The sequence below is a fragment of the Monodelphis domestica genome, chromosome 4, assembly GCF_027887165.1.
Source record: "Monodelphis domestica isolate mMonDom1 chromosome 4, mMonDom1.pri, whole genome shotgun sequence".
Lineage (NCBI taxonomy): Eukaryota > Metazoa > Chordata > Mammalia > Didelphimorphia > Didelphidae > Monodelphis > Monodelphis domestica.
In genome coordinates this window covers 428204997-428231865 of record NC_077230.1, presented here as the reverse complement: position 1 = coordinate 428231865, position 26869 = coordinate 428204997, and the positions used below count along the sequence as shown (strand labels likewise).

The window sequence follows — 26869 nt, the reverse complement described above, 5'->3', positions numbered from 1 at the left end:
TGTACCTTCCTCTTCTCCCCCCACCCTTTCCATAGCTGACACACAATTACACTGGGTATTACATGCATCCTTGATCAAAACCCATTTCCATGTTGCTGGTGTTTGCATTAGGATGTTCATTTAGAGTCTACATCCCCAATCATATCCCTCTCAATCCATGTAATGAAGCAGTTCTTTTTCTTCTGTGTTTCTGCTCCCACAGTTTTTCCTCTGAATGTGGATAGTTTTCTTCCTCATAGATCCCTCCGAGTTGATCAGGATCACTGCATTGCAACTAATGGAGAAGTCCATTACATTTGATTGTACCACAGTGTATCAGTTTCTGTGTACAATGTTCTTCTGGTTCTGCTCCTTTCCCTCTGCATCAATTCCTGGAGGTCATTCCAGTTCACATGGAAATCCTCCAGTTTATTATTCCTTTGAGCACAATAGTATTCCATCATCAACATATGCCACAATTTTTTTAGCCATTCCCCAATTGAAGGGCATTATCAAATTTTTTGCCACCACAAAGAGTGCAGCTATGAATATTCTTGTAAAAATCTTTTTCCTTCTTATCTCTTTGGTGTATAAACCGAACAGTGCCATGGCTGGATCAAAAGGCCAACTGTTTTTTAGTGCCCTTTGGGCATAATTCCAAATTGCCCACCAGAACTGTTGGATCAATTCACACCTCCACCAGCAGTGCATTAATGTCCCACTTTTGCCACATTCACTCCAACATTCATTACTTTCCTTTGCTGTCATGTTAGTCAATCTGCTAGGTGTGAAGTGATACCTCAGAGTTGTTTTGATTTGCATCTCTCTGATTATAAGAGATTTAGAACACCTTTTCATGTGCTTATGAATACTTTTGATTTCTTTAACTGAAAAAATTACCTATTCATGTCCCTTGCCCATTTATCAGTTGAAGAATGGCTTGATTTTTTTGTACAATTGTTTTAGCTCTTTATATATTTGAGTAATTAATCCTTTCTCAGAGGTTTTTGTTATGAAGATTGTTTCCTAACTTGTTGCTTCCCTTCTAATTTTGGTTGCATTGGTTTTGTTTGTACAAAAACTTTTTAATTTGATGTAATCAAAATTATTTATTTTACATTTTGTGGTTCTTTCTATGTTTTGCTTGGTTTTAAAATCTTTCCCTTCTCAAAGGTCTGACATGTATACTATTCTATGTTCACCTAATTTCCTTAGAGTTTCCTTCTTTATATTCAGGTCATTCACCCATTCTGAGTTTATCTTGGTGTAGGGTGTGAGATGTTGATCCAAAACGAATCTCTCCCATAATGTCTTCTAATTTTCCCAGCAGTTTTTATTAAATAGTGGATTTTGGTCCCAAAAGCTGGGATCTTGGGGCTTATCATAGACTGTCTTGTTGAGGTCACTTACCCCAAGTCTATTCCACTGGTCCCCCTTTCTGTCTCATAGCCAGTACCAAACTGATTTGATGACTACTGCTTTATAGTGTAGTTTGAGATCTGGGACTGCAAGCCCTTCTTCCTTCACATTTTTTTCATGATTTCCCTTGATATTTTTGATCTTTTGTTCTTCCAAATGAACTTTGTTATATATTTTTTTTCTAATTCAGTAAAAATAGTTTTTTGTTAGTTCAATGGGCATGGCACTAAATAAGTAAATTAATTTGGGAAGTATTGTCATTTTTATTATATTAGCTCATCCTACCCATGAGCAATCAATGCTTTTCCAACTGTTTAGATCTTGTTTTAATTGTGCAGAAATTGTTTTGTAGTTGTGTTCATATAGTTCCTGTGTTCGTCTTGGCAGAGATTCCTAAGTATTTCATATTTTCTAGGGTGATTTTAAGTGATTTCTCTTTCTAATTCTTGCTGCTGAGATGTGTTGAAGATATATAGAAAAGCTGATGATTTATTTGGGTTTATTTTGTATCCTGCAACTTTGCTAAAGTTGTTGATTATTTCAACTAGCTTTTGGTTGATTCTCTAAGATTCTTTCATCATATTATCTTCAAAGAGTGATAGCTTGGTCTCCTCATTGCCTATTTTAATACCTTCGATTTCTTTTTCTTCTCTAATTGCTACAGCTAATGTTTCTAGTACAATGCCTTTTTTTTGTTTTTTAAATAGAGTGACTTCAATTCATCTTGAGCTTGAGATAGGGTAGTACCTAATTATGGGTGATTACTGTTGTGCAGTGTGGACTCTCTGAACAATGGCTGCAGTGGAAGTTGCTAGGCATGTAAACTTAAAGCAGCTTAACTTTGGGAAAGCAATTGTAGGGTATAAATGTCTAAATCTTGTTCAAAAACAAATACAGTGAAGGGATTAGGACTATTGGTTAAAATACTTCCTGAACAAGAAATTCTAAGTCATGGGGGATAACAATCATCTGTAGGACCACTGAGAAAGTCAGAGTCATTTGAAGGCAGCAGTGCAATCAGGAGGTGAAAATCCCTTCTTGTCCTTGAGCTGCAGATGTCTTGATTTGTCCCCAAGTTTGTAGAGCATTCTGGGCTGTTCTCTTAACACAGTCTCTCTGTATCTACATTCTCTTAATCGCCTTCCTGCTTGGATGTGTCATGTGGCTTGTTGTTGGGGTGGGAATCATGGTGTGGACATGTCCTAAAGGTCTTAATCTTTAACTTAAAAGTTTAGATTATATTTCCCTTATAAGTAACTAAATTATACTTGTGACATTTAATTGTAGGCCAATCAGAATCTCAGAAATGCAGGAAAAAAGATCTTGTTTAGAACTATACATATATAAACTAAGCAGCAATTATCAATAAAGGCAAAGTATAATAGATGTGGTTACTTACTTCTCAAAGGACAAAAATTTTCACTCTTAATCAATAATACTCCATTTTCAATCATTATCATAATTTGGGAACAGGTTGCTTGCATGTTCACATAACCTAGCAATTGCTAAAATATTTACCTCAAATAAATGTAATGTTCTCAGTAACTTTGCTGAATCGAATCTTTATTTATATGCATATCACTGTAGTGGTGAAAAACTATCCTATCGTATCTTAAAGTATGTTTAAATTTAGTATAATCCTATTTATGATAGAATTTTTAGTGCTCTCTAAATATCCTTTATACTGCAGTAGGAAAAGGGAGGGGTAACTGGTAACTTGTTCTAATAGGAAAAAGGGTGTATGGCTAACTCAAAAAACAAATTAAAATTTTTAATAGTAGTGTTTTAAATTCATAGGATCCTGGTTTTCAAAAATATATGTGGATTCCCATAATAAAGGTGGATAATGGAGTCCTTTTTCCAGTAACTAATGAAATTATTTGTGATTAAAAAAAAAAAACCTGCTTCTGGTTGTTAGGCAGTGTATGTTTAACTAGCTGGGAGGAAAAAGAAAAGGAAGGGGATAGAAGGAATGATTTCATCAAGTTTGTATCCTAGCAATTCTAAACAATTTCCTTTAAGTGGTCAATATACTTAACTTTTCAAAATGCAATCCTAAACTTAAATCATGAATGTATGGTTCACACAGAAGCATCTACAGGAAAGACTGACATGTGGAGGTAAAAAGGTAATCTAGATATTTTCTAAAGAATTTATCCTAACCATCTGAATCAAGAATCTTTCAATTATGATATCTTCACATGAGCATCTTAACCAGGTGATCCAATTATTCATGAATCATCGCATTACTAATTTAGTTTAACTAACTTTAGCATATCAATTCTTGTGATTAAGGGGGAGGTCTGTTCTTTAACCTGAGCTTCTTTAGAATTCCGAATTTGTAGTTTTGACTTTTGCAGTTTTATCACTTAGCCAAATTGTGCAGTTTCAACTAAAAAACCCTTTTTTTGTCTGTTTCTAGAAAACCTCATATTTTTACTTAATAGTAGTATAGATAAATTATGGTGTTTGGGCATGCTCAAGGTACTGGCTTTTTAAAAATGTGAGGAGTAGAGAGAAACTTTTGTTCTAGGAGTCTTAGGCTTAAATGTTTGAAAGCCAGGTGACAAGGATCGACAAATGGGCACCTCTTTGCTAGAACCAAGGATCTGGCGGTTGTGAAGGTAGAAATGGAGGACCCCTCATTTCCATTCATTTTCTTCATCTTCCCCTAAGTTCAGGATAATTCTTGGGGAGAGGAATTGCTGGTGGCTGCCTAACCTGAAAGGGAAAGACCAAATGGGGATTCCTATAAGATTTGAAGTCAAGGCTAATTTTCTTTTCTTTGTCTAAATCTACTTTCCCTTCATCATCAGGGAACCACTGACTACAAATTTGAGTTAGATCCAAGAAGTTAGCTAACTGTGGCTTGCTTGATTTTCTTACTTTTGCACCCCTTTTCTGAGGAGTGTGCTTAATTTTCCAAAAAATAGCTTTCTTTCTTTTGATTCATTATGGCCCATGATCCTCTAAAAAAAGTTCTGTATTACTTGTCCCTCCTAATTGTCCTTTCTGGCAGTGAGGCTTGGAGCCCTCTTGGAAAAGATGCTGAGTCATCCTAATTTGGGAGTACTCTTGGTTCTGGGGGCCATTTGATTTGTTTTTGGGGTAAGGGGCTTACCTAGGCAGAATTCCTCAGTCCTGGTACAGTTCAAGGCATCAATACTTTGAGAGCCAAGCCAGTGTTCTCTCACAGGGGAGAGTCCTTCTGTCTAGGTGGGACAGTCCAGTCAATTACGAATGAGATACACTGAATGATCAATCCTTATGTAGGTATCACCCAGTGTTCTGTCATGGCACAGAGTTTGGTTTATTTATGGGTTTAGTGAGTATATGATTTTCTGGCACACAATCATTTTTCAACATACATTTCCATAGAACCTAACAACTGACATGAAACCTGAGGTCAATGAAACATTGTTGCTACAAACAGAGATGGAGATGAATGACATAGATAGGGTGGCCTGGAGGTTAGTTAGTAAGGAACCCTGGCTTCTTGAAGTCCAGGCTTAGGAATCATAAACTCTTGGTGGTTCTGCCAATCTAGAAAGGCCTCAAATCCAAGTAAAGGTGCTATATGAAGGGCTATGTCATCCCTGGTCCAGTTTGTCTCAGTCCAGAAAGATTGAGCATCATGGGCTTGGGCTCTATGTGAATGTCTTTGTCAGCCACAGGAACTGAAGATGAAATTTTCCTAAGGCCTGGAGGAGTTGGGATCTGCACAAGAGAAAGGGGTGACTTTGCCATTGCAATCACAGGTTCTTGGTCTCTGGCCTCTAGCCTTGCCAAGGTCTTAGAGAGGCCACTTGAAAACCAGTTAGTTGGTTATAAGGTAAGAAAAAGAACCAACATAGTCATTTTCTGTCTATTCTCTGCGCAGCTCCACTGTCCAAACCTACCATTGTCACCTCCAACATTACTGCAGTGGAGACCAAGGACTTCTCATTCACATGCCAGGCTACAGGTCAAATTCACACTTACCAGTGGTTCATAAACGGACTTGTCGCAGCTGGTAGCAGGATACAACTGTCCCCGGATAAGAGGACACTCACTCTCCCCAGGCTCACAAGAAGGGATAACAAAGGGCCATATGTGTGTGAAATCGAGAACCCATTGTTTCGGAATAGGAGTGATCCATTCCCACTGAATGTTACCTGTGAGTATATTGCTTCTTCCTATATGGTGCCTGCTTATAGTCTGGTGGGGTGTTCCCAGAGGCCAGGCTAATTCAGTCCCTTCTCAGAGAGCTAAAGATGTAGGCTCTGAGGTTCCCAACCCCCTTCATCTTTAGGGAGCCCAGATTGGCCTTGTCATGTTTTCTGGTGGAGGGTGGCCAGCCAGGGTGCTGAACTGGATGAAGCCCTAAGATCTCCAAAGTTCAGATCTAAATTGGAAAAGTAGAAGATGAGTTGTGAATTTCCCAGGTCTAAGGAGGATTAGGGAGACACAGTGTTCCCTGCTGATGGGTTACAGACTAGGAGATGCACCTTCTTTCTGCCATAATCTCAATATGGAATCCTCCTCTTTCCTCCAGATGGCCCAGATATCGCCACGATTGTCCGTACACCGGATGTGTACCCTACTGGGGCAAATATTACCTTTAGCTGTTTTGTTGATTCTAACCCACCAGCACAATTCACTTGGTTACAGAATGGACAAAGGATCAGCAACTCAGCCACATTTTCTATTATTGCATCCCTGAGTGATGCTGGCACCTATACCTGTACTGCATCTAACTTATTCACTGGTTTGACTCGTACTGCAACCAAGAATATTACAATCTATGGTGAGTATCTGGATTGGGCCACCAACTTTGTGTTGGGCTCTCTCTTTCCCTGGCATGAGAGAAATTGACCTAAGTGACATTCTGTCCCCCTGGTCCCATGGCACAATGCATTGTGGTAGAAAGCTCCCTGAGCTGAGAATAAGAAACTTGGATTGAATCTGTTGGGTCCGAGAAAACCCCCTAAGAATGGAGACACGGAGACAATGCAAGTAAGCAAGGGTACACCTTTAATGAAACTAATGCATTAGGGCTGCTCCAAAGAAAGATCTGTGCTGACTTGGCTAGGGGAACACCTTTTATAGTATGGGGGCTAGCATGACATGTTGAACAAGAGGATATTGTGATTTGGCAGTTGCAGCTGACTGGGGGGCGGGGTTCACAATACAGGGAGTGAACAGTTGTGCTGACTTGGGCAAAAAGTTTATTCCTGGCCCCCAGAGGGAGGTTGTTCTGACCTCCTTCATTCTCCACTTCTTCTACTATACATGAGGAATCTTACTCTTGCGACCATATCTTCATAAAGGGATTCAGTGTGAGTCAGAGTTTGATATTGCTGGTGAAAGACCATAACTGGACAGTATTAATATGCTTCTTGACAAAGGCTACTAGGGTACTAGGCGATTAAGAATGCATGGAACTAGCCCCAAATGATCAGCATAAAAGCAAAGAATCCTTAGGCTACAAGAATACAAGGGAGCAGAAGAATTTCCCTGTCAATAGTCTGCCCGAGTTTCTGTTGGTCCAATGCCCATGTCATCTCCCCCCTCTCCAAATATCTAGGGGAAAGGGGTGATGGTCTCAGTATTCTATAGCTTCTTCAGAGCTGAGAATGGTTGTAGAGCTGTTCCTGCCTATTGTTAGGAGAGAGGTATTGACTCTAGGCAATGTCCAGGGCTTCAGGCTGGAATAGTTGATGAGGTTACAGTGGAATCTGGGTGACTCCCATGAGTACTTTTATCCTAGAAGTAACTAGAGAAGTGACAAGGTTACAAATGCAAGGTCCACATATCCCACAGGGGAGTAGCCAAAACATGAACAGGGAGGAAAAGTTTGTGGACACAGGGTCTTTAGGTGAGTGTCCTCTGTGAATGCCTGGGTCCTAGGAAGGTGGGAACCTGCTTGGACATCTGAAGAATGTCCAGGAACTGTTTCCCCTGATTGGCAAACAGGTCATAAGGGGGTAGAGCCAGCCCCTAGGATAGAAATGTAGAAACCAGGACTGGGTCAAAAACTAAAACACTAGATAGAAACAGAGAAGCCAATAGACTCCATCTTCAGAAATAATCTTCTGACAGGAATAGATTCCTTTAGGAAATCAGATTCCTGAGTTGTCTGCAGAGTTGGTATGTGATGTTTCTGTTAAAGAATATCCTTTTGCAAAGTACACATTAACTATAAACAACTATAAATACTTGAGTAACAACAGTTTACAGATGTATTTCTTTATCCCAAATTCTGGGGGAAATTCCAGAAAGTTTTGAGCTATATTTCCAAGCTCAAGATCCAAACTTCAACTGTGGTAAATTAAGGCTACAAATACAAGCCATCTATTAATAAACTCACATACTTCTCAAAGTATGTTCCCTAACAATTCAATTATTAACCTAATAGGTTGTTTGAGGAAATGGAAACTTTAATTTTACAATTTGCATTATGTGCTGATTATGGGAATTTGTCACAAAGGAAAAAGGCCAAGAGGGCAAATATTTCCTCAAGTCCCAAGGGACACATAGTGAGGGATTCACATATGGGCCAAAGCTATCACTGGCTCATGTCATCATTGTATCACTCAAGAATTAATAGCCTAGATGGTCAGAAAAGGTACATTCCCAGGTGATCCCAGAATATGCCTTTGTAACCATCCCAGGACATTCTCTGCAAGACATGTCTCGTACATTACAGCTCAGAGAAATTCTGCTTACCAGCAGTCCAGAAACAAATTTCCATACTCTCAAACAGGCCTTTTATATCCCTACAAGGCTGATCACTCAATTATTCTCATGTATCTTGGCAATAATTTACATATCACACATAATGAACATGCATGCTGAATTAAGTAGCTCCATAGTAATATAATTCAGAGCTGTATAATCTCTTGGACCTACACCATCTGAAAGACTAAGACAAGACCACATAGAAATCACTTCAGGGTAACTGTCCAGAGAAATTATAGAATCATAGGTGATTTTCCCACAACACATACATTAATTTTAGAAATTATCCCTAGACAGGAATTCAATTATAAGAGTAGAACATCTATCTGTTCTCTTTCACCTCCCTCCTCATCTTTAAGTTCTATCACACAGTGGTTGTCAACTCTGTGAGGTCCCTATTTCAGTCCCTAAGTATCAGTGTGGAACAATCATAACCACTTCTTTCTCCTTTCTGTGTGTAAGGAAGGGGTTAATAGCTTGTGAGCAATTTGTCCTAAGATTGCTTGGCTGGAATTAGGTTTTAACCTTGTCCCATTCTTCTTTAACAAGTGAGCTTAGTTTACCACAATTTAAAATTTTGAATGTATCAAACCCCTTTCATAATAGTTTACTCTCAGTGGATTATAGTTTCAACTGTACAACTTCCAAATAACTTTAAGTCTTTTAGCAATCTTTCAGTGTGTAACCAGACAGAAGTGCAAAGCATTTACCTGTACTCAAATTTGTCTTTTTAAGGACATACAGTTTGCATATCATAAGCCCTTAACCTTTTTAGGTGGAAAACTTAATTCTCTCTTTAGTATAAGTGCAGACATCTCTAGATCACAAGTTCCTTCCTATACATTGTGCACATTTTAAAAAACAATTCATATGGGACTTCCGGGTAAACATGGCTGCAATCTAGATACGAATAGCTTCCTCTCCTCCAGCACTGAATGAAATAGATTACCTCAAAAGAACAAAAAATCATCCTTGGAAGAATGGAGGGATTCTCTAGTAGGACACAGCAATGGAGGAACGTGGGGTTTGAGCATTTCCACATTCTAAGAAGGAGAAAAAGCTTGCACACAAACATGAGCTGACCTATCCTCCCCCACCTCACCTACCAAAACAGAGTAGGGACCAGCGAGCTCACCGGAGATAGCGACTGAGTGAGGAATGTCTCTGTGGGGACTGGGGGGGCACACCAGGGTCCTTGGGATATAACAAGGACTTTCAGGGAACTACCCCTCAGAGCGATTTCACTGGAGACTCCTGCGCACTGGAGAGTGAGCAGACCGCAGGGGCTCTTGCAAACTTTGTATACTGTGGAGACTCTAGAAACTGCCTGAGGCAAAATCTCTGCTCCTCACTGCAGTGAGGGGGGGCACACCAGGGTCCTTGGGAACTGACAAGGGCTACCAGGGAACTACCCCTCAGAGTGGTTTTACAAGAGACTACTGCACACAGGAGAGAAAAGACCACAGACCAAGCCAGCAGGCACACTAACAAATTGCGGAGGCTAGGAAGAACCAGTCTGAGGCAAAAGCACCACCACTTAAATCCACAGAAAACCTGCTCATCTCACTCAGACCTCTGACTAAAAAGGAAAGGGAAAACCACCAAAGGGATGGCTCACATTGCCCAAGATCAACCCACCAAGAAGAAAGGGAAACAAGTGACTATTGAAAACTTTTATGGAGGGAAAACCCAGGCTAAAGAGGATCAAATTCAAGCAAAATCAAAACATGCCCCCCAAAATTGGATATTATCCACAAGCTCTGAAAGAACTCAAAATGGAGCTTATCCAAAAGAAGGAAACCTTTTGGCAAAAAAAAAAAATGGGAACAAATTCAGAAAGAGGTCAGCAGCCTGACAGACAAGAACTCCCAATTGGAGAAACAGTGGAAGCCTCAAACAGAAGGGCAGACCAAACTGAAAAGCAAAACCAGTCCTTAAAGACCAGAATAAAGCAACTGGAAGACAATGATCTTGCAAAACAGCAAGAATTAATAAAGCAAAGTAAAAAAAAATTAATGAATTAGAAGAAAACATAAAATATCTCACTGACAAATTGACAGACCAGGAAAACAGAGGAAGGAGAGACATTTTGAGAATTATTGGTCTACCTGAAAAACCAGAGATTAACAAAAATCTCAATGCCACACTACAAGATATCATCAAAGAGAATTGCCCTGACATTCTCAAACAAGGGGGCAAAATAGAAATCAAAAGAGTTCATAGAACACCCTCTATACTAAATCCCCAAAAGACAACCTCCAGGAATGTAATCTCCAAATTCAAGAGCTTCCAAGCTAAGGAGAAAATCTTACAAGAAGCTAAGAAGAGAAACTTCAAATTCAGAGGAGAGCCAATAAGGTTCACACAAGACCTAGCAGTGGCCACACTAAAAGACCAGAAAGCCTGGAACATGATATTCAGAAAGGCAAGAGAACTGGGCCTTTCATCCAAGAATCAGCTACCCATAAAAACTGACTCTATACTTCCAGAGAAAAGTATGGGCATTTGACAAAATAGAAGATTTCCAAATATTTGTAAAGAAAAAACCAGAACTCAGTGGAAAGTTTGACATCCAAGCACAAAGATCAAGAGAAACATGAAAAGGTAAATATGAAAGAAAGGGAAAAGGAGAAAAGTGCTTTTTTTCTTTTATTCAAACTCTCTTCTATAAGTGCCACAATTAGATCAACTTATATATACTAACTTATGGGGGAAATGTTATGTGTAGCTTTCAAAAATTGTATGCATTAATAGAGTAATCAAAAGAATCACTCATAGGGAACGATCGGAGCATTAACAAGATTTGGAGGGGAAAAACAAAAAGAAAGAAAAAGGGAGGGGGGAATCAATAATGGTACTAAGATATACTTGAAGAAATAGAAATAAATTAAATAGAACAATCTTTGTCAAAAAAAGATATACTCGGGAAGGGGACGGGAGGAATTCTCTTATAAGAATGAGAGGAAAAGAGTCCTAATTGGTATTACTTAAGCCTTACTCTCAGTGAAATCAACTCTGAGAGGGAAGAGTATCTAAATCAATTGGGATCTAGAATTCTATCTCATCCAACAGGGCAAGGAAGAAGGGAAAACTAAGGGGGGCTGGGGGAGAGGGAACACAAAAAGGGAGGGAAGGAGAGGGGGGAGGTGAAGGGAACAAAAAGGAAGGGGCCAGAAAGGGAAGCATAACAAGGGAGGGGACTAGGGGGACTGATTTGAAGTAAACCACTGGTTTAAAAGGTTATAGCAAAAGAAGAAAGGTCAGAATTAGGGGAGGATATCAACATGCTGGGGAATTCACAAATGACAATCATAACATTGAACGTGAATGTGATGAACTCACCCATAAAATGTAGACAAATAGCAGAATTGATTAGAATCCAAAACCCTACCATATGTTGTCTTCAGAAAACATACATGATGTGGGTAGATACTCACGATGTCAGAATTAAAGGTTGGAATAAGACCTGTTGGGCCTCACCTGACAGAAAATAGGCAGGTGTAGCAATTATGATATCTGGCAAAGTCAAAGCAAAAATAGACCTGATTAAAAGGGATAGGGAAGGTAAATACATCCTGATAAAAGGGAGTATAGACAATGAGGAAATATCACTAATCAACATGTATGCACCAAATGGTAAAACACCCAAATTTCTAATGGATAAACTAGTAGAATTGAAGGAGGAAATAGATAAAAACTATACTAGTGGGAGATCTGAAACAACCACTAACAAATTTAGATAAATCAAATAAAAAATAAACAAAAAAGAGGTAAAAGAGGCAAATGAAATCTTAGGAAAATCAGAATTGATAGACATATGGAGAAAAATAAATAGGGACAAAAAGGAATACACTTTCTTTTCAGCAGCACATGGCACATTCACAAAGATTGACCATACACTAGGTCATAAAAACATAGCATACACATGCAGAAAAGCAGAAATAATTAATGCAACTTTTCAGATCATAAGGCAATAAAAATAATGATCAGCAAGGGCACATGGAGAGAAAAATAAAAAATCAATTGGAAATTAAATAATATGATGCTCCAGAATCGGTTAGTTAGAGAACAAATCATAAAAACAATAATTCCATTGAAGAAAATGACAATGGTGAGACATCCTTTCAAACCTTATGGGATGCAGCCAAAGCAGTACTCAGAGGAAAATTCATAAACCTCAGTGCATATATTAACAAATTAGGGAGGGCAGACATCAATGAATTGAACATGCAAATCAAAAAACTTGAAATTGAACAAATTAAAAACCCTCAGAAGAAAACCAAATGAGAAATTCTAAAAATTAAGGGAGAAATTAATAAAATTGAAAGTGATAGAACTATTGAACTAATTAATAAGACAAGAAGCTGGTACTTTGAAAAAACAAACAAAATAGACAAAGTACTGGTCAATCTAATTTAAAAAAGGGGAGAAGAAAAGCAAATTTACTGTATCATAGATGAAAAGGGGGACTTTACCTCCAAAGAAAAGGAAATGAAGGCAATAATTAAAAACTGCTTTGCTCAATTATATGGCAATAAATATGCCAATCTAGGTGATATGGACGAATATTTACAAAAATATAAATTGCCTAGACTAACAGAAGAAGAAATAGAATTCTTAAGTAATCCCATATCAGAAAAAGAAATCCAACAGGCCATCAAAGAATTCCCTAAGAAAAAATCCCCAGGGCCTGATGGATTCACTGGTGAATTCTATCAAACATTCAAAGAACAACTAATCCCAATACTATACAAACTATTTGACATAATAAGCAAAGAGGGAAGTCTACCAAATTCCTTTCATTACACAAACATGGTACTGATTCCAAAGCCAGGCAGGTCAAAAACAGAGAAAGAAAACTATAGACCAATCTCCCTATTGCACATAGATGTAAAAATCTTAAATGGGATACTAGCAAAAAACTTCAGCAAGTGATCAGGAGGGTCATTCACTATGATCAAGTAGGATTTATACCATGAATGCAGGACTGGTTAAATATTAGGAAAACCATACACATAATTGACCATGTCAACAAGCAAACCAACAAAAATCACATGATTATCACATTAAACATAGAAAAATCCTTTGACAAAATACAATACCCATTCCTATTAAAAACATTAGAAAGCATAGGCATAGAAGGGTCTTTCTTAAAATAATAAACAGCATATATCTAAAACCATCAGCTAACATCATCTGCAATGGGGATAAACTAGATGCATTCCCAAGAAGATCAGGAGTAAAACTAGGATGCCCATTATTACCTCTATTATTTAACATTGTTCTAGAAACACTAGCAATAGCAATTAGAGAAGAAAAAGAAATTGAAGGCATTAACATAGGCAATGAGGAGAGCAATTTATCACTCTTTGCGGATGATATGATGATAGAATCCTAGTGAATCAACAAAAAAGCTAGTCAAAATAATCAACAACTTTAGCAAAGTTTCAGGATATAAAAGAATCCTGCATAAGTCATCAACATTTCTATATATTTCCAACACATCTCAACAGCAAGAATTAGAAAGAGAAATTCCATTCAAAATCACTTTAGACAAAATAAAATACTTAGGAATCTATCTGCTGAGACAAATACAGGAACTATCTGAACACAACTACAAAACACTCTCCACACAACTAAAACTAGACTTGAGCAATTGGAAAAAACATTAACTGCTCATGGGTAGAACGAACCGATATAATAAAAATGAACATCTTTCCCAAACCTATCTATTTAGTTCCATAACCATTGAACTTCCAAAAATTTTTTTTTACTGAATTAGAAAAAACCTTAACAAAGTTCATTTGGAAGAACAAAGGATCAAGGATATCCAGGAAAATAATGAAAAAAAAAAAACAAAAGAAAGTGGCCTTGCAGTCCCAGATTTCAAAGTATACTATAAAGCAGTGGTCATCAAAACAATTTGGTACTGGCTAAGAGGCAGAAAGGAGGATCAGTGTAATAGACTTGGTGTAAGTGACCTCAGCAAGACAGTCTATGACAAACCCAAAGACCCCAGCTTTTGGGACCAAAATCCACTATTTGATAAAGACTGCTGGGAAAACTGGAAGACAGTGTGGGAGAGATTTGGTTTGGATCAACACCTCACACCCTACACCAAGATAAACTCAGAATGGGTGAATGACCTGAACATAAAGAAGGAAACTATAAGTAAATTAGGTGAACACAGAATAGTATACATGTCAGACCTTTGGGAAGGGAAAGATTTTAAAACCAAGCAAAACATAGAAAGAGCCACAAATTGTAAAATAACTTTGATTACATCAAATTAAAAAGTTTTTGTACAAACAAAACCAATGTAAACAAAATTAGAAGAGAAGCAACAAGTTGGGAAACAATGTTCATAGCAAAAACCTCTGACAAAGGTCTAATTCTTCAAATATATAAGGAGCTAAATCAATTTTACAAAAACTCAAGCCATACTCCAATTGATAAATGGGCTAGTGACATGAATAGGCAGTTTTCAGCCAAAAATATCAAAACTATTAATAAGCACATGAAAAAGCATTCTAAATCTCTGATAATCAGAGAGATGCAAATCAAAACAACTCTGAGGTATCACCTCACACCTAGCAGATTGGCTAACATGACAGCAAAGGAAAGTAATGAATGTTGGAGGGGATGTGGCAAAGTGGGGACACTAATTCATTGCTGGTGGAGTTGTGAATTGATCCAACCATTCTGGAGTGAAATTTGGAACTATGTCCAAAGGGTGATAAAAGACTGTCTGCCCTTTGATTCAGCCATAGCACTATTGGGTTTGTATCCCAAAGAGATAATAAGTAAAAAGACTTGTACAAGAATATTCATAGCTGCACTCTTTATGGTCACAAAAAATTGGAAAATGTGGGGATGCCCTTCAATTGGGGAATGGCTGAACAAATTATGGTATATGTTGGTGATAGAATACTATTGTGCTAAAAGGAATAATAAAGTGGAGGAATTCCATGGAGATTGGAATAACCTCCAGGAAGTGATGCAGAGTGAGAAGAGAAGAACCAGAACATTGTACACAGAGACTGATACACTGTGGTACAATGGAATGTAATGGACTTTTCCATTAGTGTCAATGCAATGTCCCTGAACAACCTGCAGGGATCAAGGAGAAAAAACACTACCCTCTAGCAGAGGACAAATGGTGGGAGTAAAAACATTGAGGAAAGGTACCAACTTGACCACAGGGATGGAGGGGATATGATTGAGGAAAGACTCTAAATGAACACCCTAATGCAAAAACCAATAACATGGAAATGAGCTCGGATCAAGGATACATGTGATACCCAGAGGAATCACGCATCGCCAATGGGAGGGGTGGTGGTGGTGGGGAAGTAAAGAAAATAAGAAAATGATCTTTGTATCTAATTAATTAATAATGTCTGAAAATGACCAAATAAAATAATGTTAAAAAAAAAACAATTAACAAACCTTAGTCAAAGACAACACTGTTTAGAAATTCCCTCTTTTGCAAAATACCAAATTCTTAGTACTTGTATTATTAAATCCTATGCACAGATTAACCACTTAAAAAACTTCTTGTGTGTCATATGATTTCTTCTTCCTAGTTCTGACAGGACATACATTAAAAATGAAAAATCCCAAGTTTAAATTCTAGAGTAACATATCAACTTTTTTTTCTGGATGACTTTTACATATATAAAGTAGCCAGTACAATTTCTGTCCTTATAGAATAAAACATTCCCTCTCTGTGATGGGCTGGCTATCAAACACATTTAGAGAATTCTCAAATTCATTGAAACCATTATGCATTGCAAGATCTAACAAAACAAACCTCTAACCATGAATGTTTTTGTGCTCAAGAAAATCTGGCTAACATTTCACATTTAACTGACATACAGTTACCACAATACAGAGGAAGGAGGCAGATCTGATCAGTGAACTGATAGCTTCCAGGTAGTCTGTTTTCCCTATCATCTCTGTCTGGATTTCTCGGTGGGCCCTTGCCTTAAAATCCAAGCAAAGAGTAAGGGACTTCTATCCATATTATGCCCTCTTTCTTGTAAAGTATGTCCAATTGCTACCTGGTGTTAGAATTTAGGGTATCAAGAAGCAAATTTCCTCATTTTTTTCCTGATGGCGCTCAGCTATTTAACATGAGCCAATACAGATAAAACAAAACAAAACAAAACAAAAAACCAAAAAAACCCCGGAACCATTGGCCCGACCGTTTGGATGGGGAGGGCCATTGTGGAAGAAGGGGGGTTAGGGGAAATGGGCCTGCCTCATCCCCTTGTCTGATGTGCAGGAGGGGGGGGTAGGTGGTGCAGGCGGTGGAGATGCCTCCCACTGCACAGCCCTGGCCTCATTGGTATTGGGAGGAAGGGGAGGGGAAAGCCCGGGGATCTACAGCAACACACACAGGTCAAACTTGTTACCCTTCCTCTCTGGGCTCACCAACCCCTAGGAATAGCAAGTATTTTCCCAGGCAGAAACCCCAAACCCCCATTGATTGTCCTAAAAACCACACAGGTCATGGACTTGTCCTTCCATTCCAGCCCACCCAACCCAGGCCCCACCTTCTAGCCCATCTGGCTCTGAGTGGGTTACACCTGGGGCTGGGGAAGGGCTCCTCTGAGTGTCAGTGGAGCAGAAAGGACATGGCAGGGGGCCAGCCCATTGCTCCACTGGGTTTTTGGCTTAACTCCTTTCCTGCTGACCAAGAGTTCTACGCCAATAGCTGGAGAGTGGGACGAAGAAGAGAGAAAACCCAGGGACGTATGGGGGTGGGGGTAATGGGGGTCTGGGGGTTGTGATCCTGAAAGGGGCGACAGAGGAGGTATTGGTGTCAGTGCCTTGGCCACCATGATGTTAGAGGGGTTGGTGGCCAACTCCAGGGGACATATCTAAGCACGGAGATACAAGACCAGGTCCTGCCAGGTCGGGATATCGGGCATTTGATTGAGGTGGCCATTAGGACTCGGATCCAAGACCTGGGAGCGGACAGCACTCACAACTTCTTTATTCCAGATTCTTCCTTTGGGCCATCTGACACTGAAAGAGGGCTACTCTGATTTACAAAAGGTTTGGAGTCTAGTCCTTTTTACCCCCACATAGAAACTGTGAGCCTTGACTTTAAAATCAGGCCAATGAGTTAAAACTAGGGATAGGGGAGGAGAGGGAACCTGGACCACCATTTCTGGGGGCATGAAAACACATAAGACAAAAATAATGAGACAAAGAACAAAGTAACAGAGTAATGCCTTGAAAAAGAAATGATGAGGTTTTCAGATTTGTCTATAGCCAATTGTCTGACCAAATAGACCCAGTTTGGCAGTTCAGGGAGGTTTGAGTCAAACTATAAACCTAATCTTTGTGTGATTGCCATTTTCACAGATGGGCTCGAAAACCCAGGGGACTTCAACCCCTGTAATGGAGGTCCCACCTTGGTGCCCTAGTTCCATACTTGGCAGAGGGAGTCTAACCCTCTGTATTCTGGGCAAAAACAACAAACAAGGATTTTCTGGCTCCCTGGTATTTCAGGCAGAAATCATCCGGGCATCACAGACAAAAATTCCTGTCAGTAATACAAACTCAAACATTCATCACCCAATTGCTTCCCAGCCTTTCTGGCCTAGTCCTTCACAGGACACAGGAACTGCATACTAAGCCAGTCCACACTCACACAAAGGTGGAACCTGACAATTTAATGGAATTGGGCTTGGTTTAGTCCCCCTCTATATAGCCAGAGGGAGTGAGACTATCTGGGCCACTTAGTCATATGTCCTATTTCCATGATCAGTTACCCATCAGTCACAGTCCCACAACACTAGTGTCCCTGTTCTGGTAGTCTATTCGTGAAGGATTCTCAGCTAATGCACCAAATATTGGGTTCGAGAAAATCCCCCAAGAATGGAGACATGGAGATAATGAAAGTAAGCAAGGGTACATCTTTAATGAAACTAACCCATTAGGGCTGCTCCAAAGAAAGAGCCATGCTGGCTTGGCTAGGGTAACACCTTTAATAGTACAGGGGGCTAGCATGAAATGTTGAACAAGAGGATGTCGTGATTTGGCAGTTGCAGCTGGCTGGGGGGGGGGTGGTTCACAATACAGGGAGTGTCTGCTTAGCCGATGGAACAGTTGTGCTGACTTGGGCAAAAGTTTATTCCTGGCCCCCAGAGGGAGGTTGTTCTGACCTCCTTCAAATCCTTCCTTTTCTGTCTACTATCTGTTTAATAAGTGTGTCTCCTCCTTTCCTAGCCTCAGTTTCTTCATCTGGAAAATTAAATAATATTTGATCTGTATATAATAGGATTCTATGTGGAGAAATTCCATTTTAAATCATAGGCACAAAAAACATGGGAGTTGCCATCATCATCCTTGTTATTGATATTGTACTATTCTCTTCTGTCCCAGTGACATACAACCTTCTTTGTCTCCCATCTTCTAGGAATTCAGGTTCAGTGACTGCCCCATACTCTTTCCTTCAGTCCCTTTCTCTTGGTGCTGTGGACCCACAGACTGTTTCCAGTCTTGGTTGGAGTATAAGATCTGATTATGCAATGGGGCTGGCCTTGATCCACTTTGGCAGGGAAATTTTGGAGATGGAAAGGAGGATATAAACTTTGTCTCCTTTCACACACTGAGATTCACTATTGCACCCATATTTTTCCTCTTTGTGGCATAAAATGCCACATGGAAGCATGTCTGTTATGAAACATGGTTCTCATCTATTGGCTTTAGCATCCAGTAATTGGGTCCACAGTAGAATTCCTGCTGCCCAATTAATTCACTGGTCTGACTTTCCTATGTCCAGATGACAGACCATCCACTCCCATAATCACACTAATGGGCAATAGAGAGATCCATAGAGATCCATAGAGAGATCATCTCTGGCCTTAGTTTCCTTTTATTTCATGCAATTTTATTGTTACAAATCTTAGAGGTATCTCAACTTCCTGTGCTGACTCTGGGGATGTTCTGAATGGAGAGCAGGGGGAGAGATTGAATTGTGAAGTGGGGAAGTGACCTTGGGAAAGTCAGACACCAAAAGCATATACTTAAGAGGAGGGATGACTTTTTATTGACCTCAATCTGTACATGAGGATGCTTAAAGCACATATTTTAATTTAGCAAATAATTATCTGTGTGTTATTTTCTTTTGTTAACTATTTCCCAATTGCCTTTTCACTTGGTTCAGGCAGCACCTGGCAATGTTGCAGGCTATGTATTTGACACCTGTGATTGAAAAGAGCTTTTGTAAATTTAATTTTTTCCAATTAGCCAAAATCTATTTTCTGTTCCCCTTCTACCGTCTACCACTAATGAAAAAGAATATGTTTGGGATAAGTATGGGTTGTGCATGCCTGAAGCCACAAATTAATATATTCTTAGTTGGACACCTGAGAAGGAGAGTTAGAAAGTGAGGGAAAATGGGTGAAGGGGATATAGAGAAAGAGGGAATATAATAAAGGAAGAAAGACTCAGAGAAACAGCTTAAAGAGCCTTAATGGGATCCAGCCTGTGTGCTCCTCTGATGGTGGTAGAGAGAGAGAGACAGTGAACTACATATTTCCTCAATCTTTTATTGGAGGATTAAGCAATGGGGAATGGGAGGTGGCTAATGTTCATGTGACAAGGCATAAGACTTAACATTGGCTCATCTGACAACCACAAGATCAAAGAGGAAGAGGTTAATTAAGCATGTGAACTGGTATAGAATCTGGTCTGACAAGGTGGAAACTAGGACCCTGTGGCAGCCTATCCAGGAATTCTTCTGACCTTTGGACTGTAGATTTGAAGAGTGGTCAGAATTAATAGAGTACCTATTAAATACAATGATCAAGAACTACTATGCCTATGAATCCCGTACATGAGCTCATATGTTGCAATATTAATACATTAGTAACTGTTTCAAGATTAAAATACACCTATAATGTCACATGGACAATCAAGGAAATCTATTTCCCAAGCTTAAAAAATATCTGTTGCAACTTACACCCTGTTGCATCCTATTTCTGAAGGGAGGCAGCTGATTTCATAGGGAGTCCGTAGTTTTTTGTAGAAAGTGAGTAACTTATTATCATGGGTCTTCTGCAATCCTTGTTAGCCACTGCATTGATCAGAAGATCCAAATTTTTCAAAGTTGTTTGCCTTTACAACATTGTTGTTATTGAATAAATTACTCTCTTGGTTCTACTCACTTCATTTTGCATCAGTTCATACAAATCTTCTGAAGTTTCTGTTCGTGAAACAGAACTGTCCCTATGAGTGACTTGGATCAAATGAAATAACATATGAAAAGAGCTTTGTAAATGGTGACCATTATTGTTCGACTGATTATACAGACAAGCAGAAAGCATAATTTTGTAACTGGAAGGAAAAGAGAAAAAGAAAAATTGGAAAGATAGGGATGGCAAAAGCAGATAGGATGCAGAAGTAGCTCAGGAAGCTGGCACAGAAGATGGAATGTGATAAGATGAATACTATTGGGGATTGATATCAGGTCTTATCCTGGAATAAAAAAGTCCAAATCAGAAAAAATCACTGGCCTCCATGGGGCAGTGACTGGTACAAATGCCACAGAAAAAAGTTAAATTAATGGGGGATGGTTGATTTAAAAAAGGGGAAATTGGAGACAAACTATTAATGCCATGTTGGATTGCATAAAGAGACCTTGGGGATGATTGAGAGATCCACAAACTCATTATCATTTGGAAAGGTAACAGGGCAGTTGAAAAAACATCATGCAAACTTTTTTTAACCCTTACTTATTAGCCATAGAATTCATACTGTGCAATGGATGTTAAGTGAGTGGCCCAGGGTCATATAGCTGGGAATTATTTGAGGTCAGATTTGATCCCAGAACCTCTGATCTCTAGGGCTGGCTCTCAATCCACTGAGCTACACAACTACCCAACCACTAATGCAGTCTTAAGAGAAGCATGTCCACTTCCAAGAATAAGGAGATAACTGTCCTTCTGTACTATCAGATGGCACTTGGATTATTGTATTTGGTTCTAGAAGACACAATTTAGAAGGGGCTACAGTGAACTGGGGAAAGTTCATCCAGATTGGTGAGGGATCTGGAGTCTCTGAAGATCAATTGAGGGAACTACATATTTGAAAAAGGAATAGAAAGCTTTGGGGAGAGGCCTGATAGCAATATTCTAGACTCTTATGTGGAAGAGGATTTAGAAGTGTTCTGTGTGGCCTCAGAGGGCTGAACTAGAATCATAGAGGCAAATGATGATGGAAAGCAAAACCCTTATGTGTGAGGAGAAATTGTTAACAAGTAATTATAGAGTCATGTACAACTCTTCCTGACTCCATTTCTTAGCAGAGATCCTGGAGGGTTTTGCCAGTTCAATGTCCAACTCATTTCACAGATGAGGAAACTGAGGCAAACAGGGTGAAGTGACTTTCCCAGGGTCACACATCTATTGAGTGTCTGAGACCAGATTTGAACTCAGAAAGATGAGTTTCCTGACTCCAGTCTCCATCCACAATATCTCCTAGCTGTCATTTAATCATTAATTAGCACTTAATCCCCAAACCTGGCTCTATTTGGGAGAAAAAGCAAAAAGTAAGCTTGCTTCCTTCCCCAAATACTTAATCATTTCTCACCAATCCAAAGTTTTCTGCAGTGAGGTTGTAACTTTGATCAGTCTTGATTACAGGTTCTGGTCAACATCTTGGTGTATTTAGCCTGTCTAAATCAACTACTAACACTTAAGAATAGTTTAGGGAGAGTAAAATGTAAAGAAACTGAACAAAATGAAACTACATGTCAAAATTTTATGGTCACCAGAGGGCAACAATTAAAATTAAATTATGATGCTGGTAGTATCTTGAGTAGCTTTATTATATCAGAGTAGTGATAGGAAAGGTAGGGAAATGTAGAGAGAGGGAGAGAGGGAGAGGGGGATGGGTGGGTAGGGAGTAAGAGAGAGAGAGAGAGAAAGAAATAAAGAGAGAGTGAGAGAGAGAAAGAAGAGCAGCAGCAGTTCCTCGGTCTAACCTTATAAGTAGCTTTCTCCACCCACTAGCTCTCCCCAATCACATCTAAAGAACCAATAATAGTTCCTCAGTTTGCCTGGCAACACCCAAGTGGGCAGTTTCTGTGGGATCAGTTTCCCCTCTCCTTGGTTTCAACTTCCTTTCTCTGAGGGTTTGTCAATACCTGGACATTTCAATGGTAAATAACTTACAGGTCATTGATTGATGATATCCAAGAAACACACATAATCTGGAGGGAAAATTCCTTTTAACACTAAGTGTCTCTTTACCTTTCTCCCATTTTCCCTTCTCTTTACCAATACTACTACTACTACTACTACTACTACTACTACTACTACTACTACTACTACTACTTACTACTACTACTATTGCTTCTACAGTCATTTAATGAAATTATCAAACTCCAAACAATCTCATAATTTAAAATGTTGCACAACCTAATGATAAACTAAGTGTGGAAAAAGACTCCTGAGAAAGATCCACCACTCCATAGGCTAGCTGAGTAGAAGAATAATAGTGTATATGGCTGAAGGACTAACTTTGAGGTAGTTGCATGTCAGTGATGAGGCTTGATAATAAGGGAGGGGGAAAGAAACCCTGGTGCCTGCGAAGAAATCTTGAAATTTAAGAAGCTCTAAAGACAAGACTTTTAACTGTTCTCTTAAGTATCCCTTCTTTCTCAAGGAGCTCAGTTGCTCTGATTGAGACCTCTGTCAAATCATGTCTGATATTTATTCAGGGTCAACTACCATAATCTTACAGAGCACACATCCTCAGTATCCAATCCCTGCAAATAAATTCAGGGACCAACAGAGTTATCCACCAGTGGGTTCTCCTAGTGGCCTCATTGCTCTAAAAGACTCCTTCAGTCTCCATTTCTGTGCCTTTTCCCCTTTGGAGCCATGGACCTCCAAGGGTCAGGTTCCCCCTTTACCTAACTTACTAAAGGGACCTGGGAGTCTTCCTTCCCAGTCCTAGAAAGAGAGAAAGCCTTGCCCTATTCTGAGCCACAGAGTGGCAAGAGCCATCCATCCCAACCTGGCCAATTCAGACTCGCAGAAGAGGATTTGTTTCCCAGGAGTCATATTCTCACCCATACTTCCCCCCCTCTTGTTTTTGGCATTGTTTGTGAGATGTGGGTGTCTTCCCTTGGTGAGCTTTCCTGTGGAAGTTCTGGAATCCTCATTCCCTTTTCCTTGACTAGAAACAGCTACTAAGGAATCTTGTTAAAGAGAAATCAGAAACACAGGAAGACTTTATGAATTGGGGGAAATCTGAAATAGATTAATAAGGCACCTCTCATGCCAGTCATCTAGTGCTAAAGTTGCTGGATCAAGCAGGAATTGGAACACTGAGGAAGCATTTCCTTCTGAGGATGCTGGTAACTCTCCAGTTCTCAGGTCTCTCCCACAGCTTTCTCCTTTTCCTGCTTTCTCTTTTCTTAGCAACAAGATGAAAGGGCTCAGTGAATAGAAGGGCCAGGACTGAAGTGAGGAGGTCCTGGCTTCAAATCTGTCCTAATTCACTACCTATATATGTTACCCTGGTCATGTCACTTACCACCAATTCCCAAGCCCTTATATACTCTTCTACTTTAGAACCAATATTTAATATATATTCTATATCAGAATTTAAGGGATTGTTTGTTTCTTTTTAATATGAGAATCCTGGGCCCCAGAGCAAGAAATGAGGAAGACAATGATGTGCACTCCCTGTACCCACTTTACAAGACAGACATTCTACATTTGCTCTTTTACTCCTTCAAAAATTTCCAGGGTCAAGAGGGTTTTTTTTTGGATGTTCTTTACACCTTTTGCCCTTGGAGGATTAGGATTCTTGCATGTTGGTGGTCATTGTTCTCTAAGCTCCTGCCTCAAGGGCTTTGCCTTGGGACTATCTGTCCTTCCCTTTCAGAGGACTGAGTGAGGGTAGGTAAATCTCTGATGGTTTTTTTTATGTGTAGTTCCTGCTTCAAAGCATTTTGTCCTAAGGTTATCCTCCTCAGTGGTTGCCTCTTGGATTTTCAACTGCAACATGGGTTTTGCACTAAGTTCATCATCCTCAACTCTGCTTTGGCTGCCCTTTTGGCTGCCCTTTTGCTGCCCCTGCTGCAAGGACTGTGTTATTCAGCTTTGAGTCTCACTGCCAAGGCCAGGCACAGCCCTCAGGGGTATTCTGTGGTGCTTTCAGTCATCCCCTGAGACTTTGGAGATTTTCCTGGCCCTGGCATTGACTGTGGATCAGTAGTTGTTGTGGGAGAAGATGTGGTCAACTAGTGCTTTGATTTGAGCAGTTTCTCTCCCTTATGGCATAGGAATCCACACTCACTGCCTACCTTTCACACTGTGTCCAGTAGGCGAGGCCCTTTACTCCTTTGGTTCTGATTTCTGTCCTTTTGAGATGCTTTGTAATGATTGGTTAGAAGGATATTGAGAGAAGCTCCTGCTATGCTGCCATCTTGGCTCTTCCCCTGTTGGTTTCTAACTGCTCCCCCCTATGGTTCCCCTGGTCATTCCCACTTCAATGGCTCACCTATTGAGATCAGCTTTATCCCTTACCCCCAGGGAATCTATTGATCCAAACTGAGTAATCTTCTAGACATAGATAAATGAGATGATACTAATTACAAGAGTTTCCAGATACCCAGCACTTTAAAGTCTACTAAGCAATATAGCATCTCATTGTGTTCCAAAGCACAAGCATCTTTATTTGAATGGTAAGGAAACTGATGCTGATAAGTAGCACTAGACAAACACCAAGCCTCCTCCTTTCCCCACCTCTCACATTATTGATCCTATTCTTATTTTGCATTCATTCATTCATCTAACTGACCTGGGCCACAGAGGCCATTCACCTCTCCACAATATTTTTTACCCACTTGCTCAGGACAAAGTCCCTAGGCTCTGGACTAGAGATACAGAAAAATGACTCAGTCCCTGCCCCCCTCCAGGAGTATGTTCCAAACAAGAGGAGGCAAATTTGACTGAGACAGACAGTATGGTTCAGAATCACTAAATTTCCCTTTCAGAAAAGGAAAATTTGTTCAGTTATTTCAGATGTGTCTGTGTTTTCATGACCCTATTTGGTGTTTCTTGACAAAAGTTCTGAAGTGCTTTGTTATTTCTTTCTCCAGCTTATTTTATAGATGAGAATACTGAAGCAAACAGGGTTGATTGAGTTCTAGGGATGCCAGGTGCAATGAAGCTTGTAGGTTATGCCCAAAGCATTAACAATCATGACAATAATAGTGATGTGAAGCCAGGACCATTATCGTTTTGATGATGTGATGTGGGATGGCCCACCCTAGGAATTACTTCATTAAGAAGAGCTTTTGTTACTTCCCGCCTTTTTCTGTTCTTCTGGGCAGAGCTTCTACCTACTCAATAAAGGTATCTACAAAAACTGAGGATTGTAAACCTTAAAATTTCTTAGACTTATGAATGTTGGAAATTTCCCCATTTCCAACTTTAGGTAGGGAGGATCCTTCTCCTCCCTACTTAAGACTACCTTAGGACAGAAACCTTTTGCTAAACAATGGAAAGGGCTTTGATCTATGCTTAAGCATAGAACAGGAAGTTCTTTGAGTCATGATTGATTTTAGAATTTATACAATAGAGATACTTGGAATGACAAAACCAGGTCTTGGAACTTCCAATCTCCACCCTACTCAGGGTAACAGGATTTAGGAAGGGCTGCAGCAAAGGATCAAGATTTAATTATTTGAGATTATGACCTTCAACAGACATGTGCAAAGCCGCAGACCTCTGGGCAGTCCTGGGTTAAGCTAGAGCCACCATTGGCACAGGGAAGACATGGACAGTGATTGGTAGATGTGAGAACTGAGGGGAGGGAACTTGGATGGTTTCCTTAAAGATAGCGGGGTCTGAGAACTAGGGTGGTTGGAGAGGTTTTGCTCTGAGAGGTTGTGCTCTGAGAAGGTTGCTCTGAAGGAAGCTGGAGGTGGAGGCCCCTGAGACTGTTTCTCCATTTTGGTCACATGAGTGATAGGGACTGATCTCTTTTCTTTGCCTCAGCTAACTAAGGGCTTGGGCCTTTTGGCCCAGCCTAAACAGAGGGGGTATTTAAGCCCCATTCCCTTCTCTCTCTCTCTCCCTCTCTCTCTCTGACTGCTACAGAAACATAGACTGCTACTCTGAAACATTTTGTAGTAATGATCCAGAGTCCTTCCTGTCCTGGTAGTTCCACTTAGTGGACAGAAGGAGACAGCAAGAGAGGAAAATCTGAGGCCAGGGATGATTGAGCCAGCCTGATTTACATCTGATTATAGAGGGGCAAATGTTGGAACTCATCCTCACCCATGAAGGGATTGGGTTGGATGTGTGCCTGTGCTGGGATCCAGTTAATCCAACTATTCATAAATCATTGCATTTTTATTTTTGTTTAGCTAACTGTAATATATCAATTTTCATTATTAAAAGGAAGTTATGTTTTCTAATCTGAGCTTCTTTAGGATTCTGGATTTGTAGTTTGGACATTTGCAGTTGTATTACCTAGCCAGCATTGTGCAGTTTGAATTAAAAAAACCTTTTATTTCTGTCTGCTTCTAGAAAAACTCATATTTTTACTTAATAGTAGTTTATAGAGATTATAATATTTAGGCAACTCAAATAAACTCTTAAAACACCTGTTGCTTCTTTAAGTCTTAGTTGTAATATATCTTATTATCAGATCAAGATTTATTCCAGCTATCAGCCAACCTCTCAAGTTTTTCAAATTATATCTCTGTAGTTTA

General features: G+C 39.7%; 1 protein-coding gene across 3 annotated transcripts in view; it reads left to right on the top strand.

Moving 5' to 3' along the window:
* LOC103099392 (carcinoembryonic antigen-related cell adhesion molecule 5-like) overlaps nt 1–26869 on the top strand; it is a 203353-nt gene that overhangs the window by 143868 nt on the left and 32616 nt on the right. For 2 of the 3 annotated variants that reach the window (XM_056825354.1, XM_056825356.1), the window contains exons 12-13: nt 5279–5554; nt 5933–6184. In XM_056825354.1, the coding sequence (XP_056681332.1) occupies nt 5279–5554; nt 5933–6184 (528 nt within the window). The remainder of the gene's footprint in view (nt 1–5278; nt 5555–5932; nt 6185–26869) is intronic. The other variant, XM_056825355.1, reaches the window with a different exon arrangement.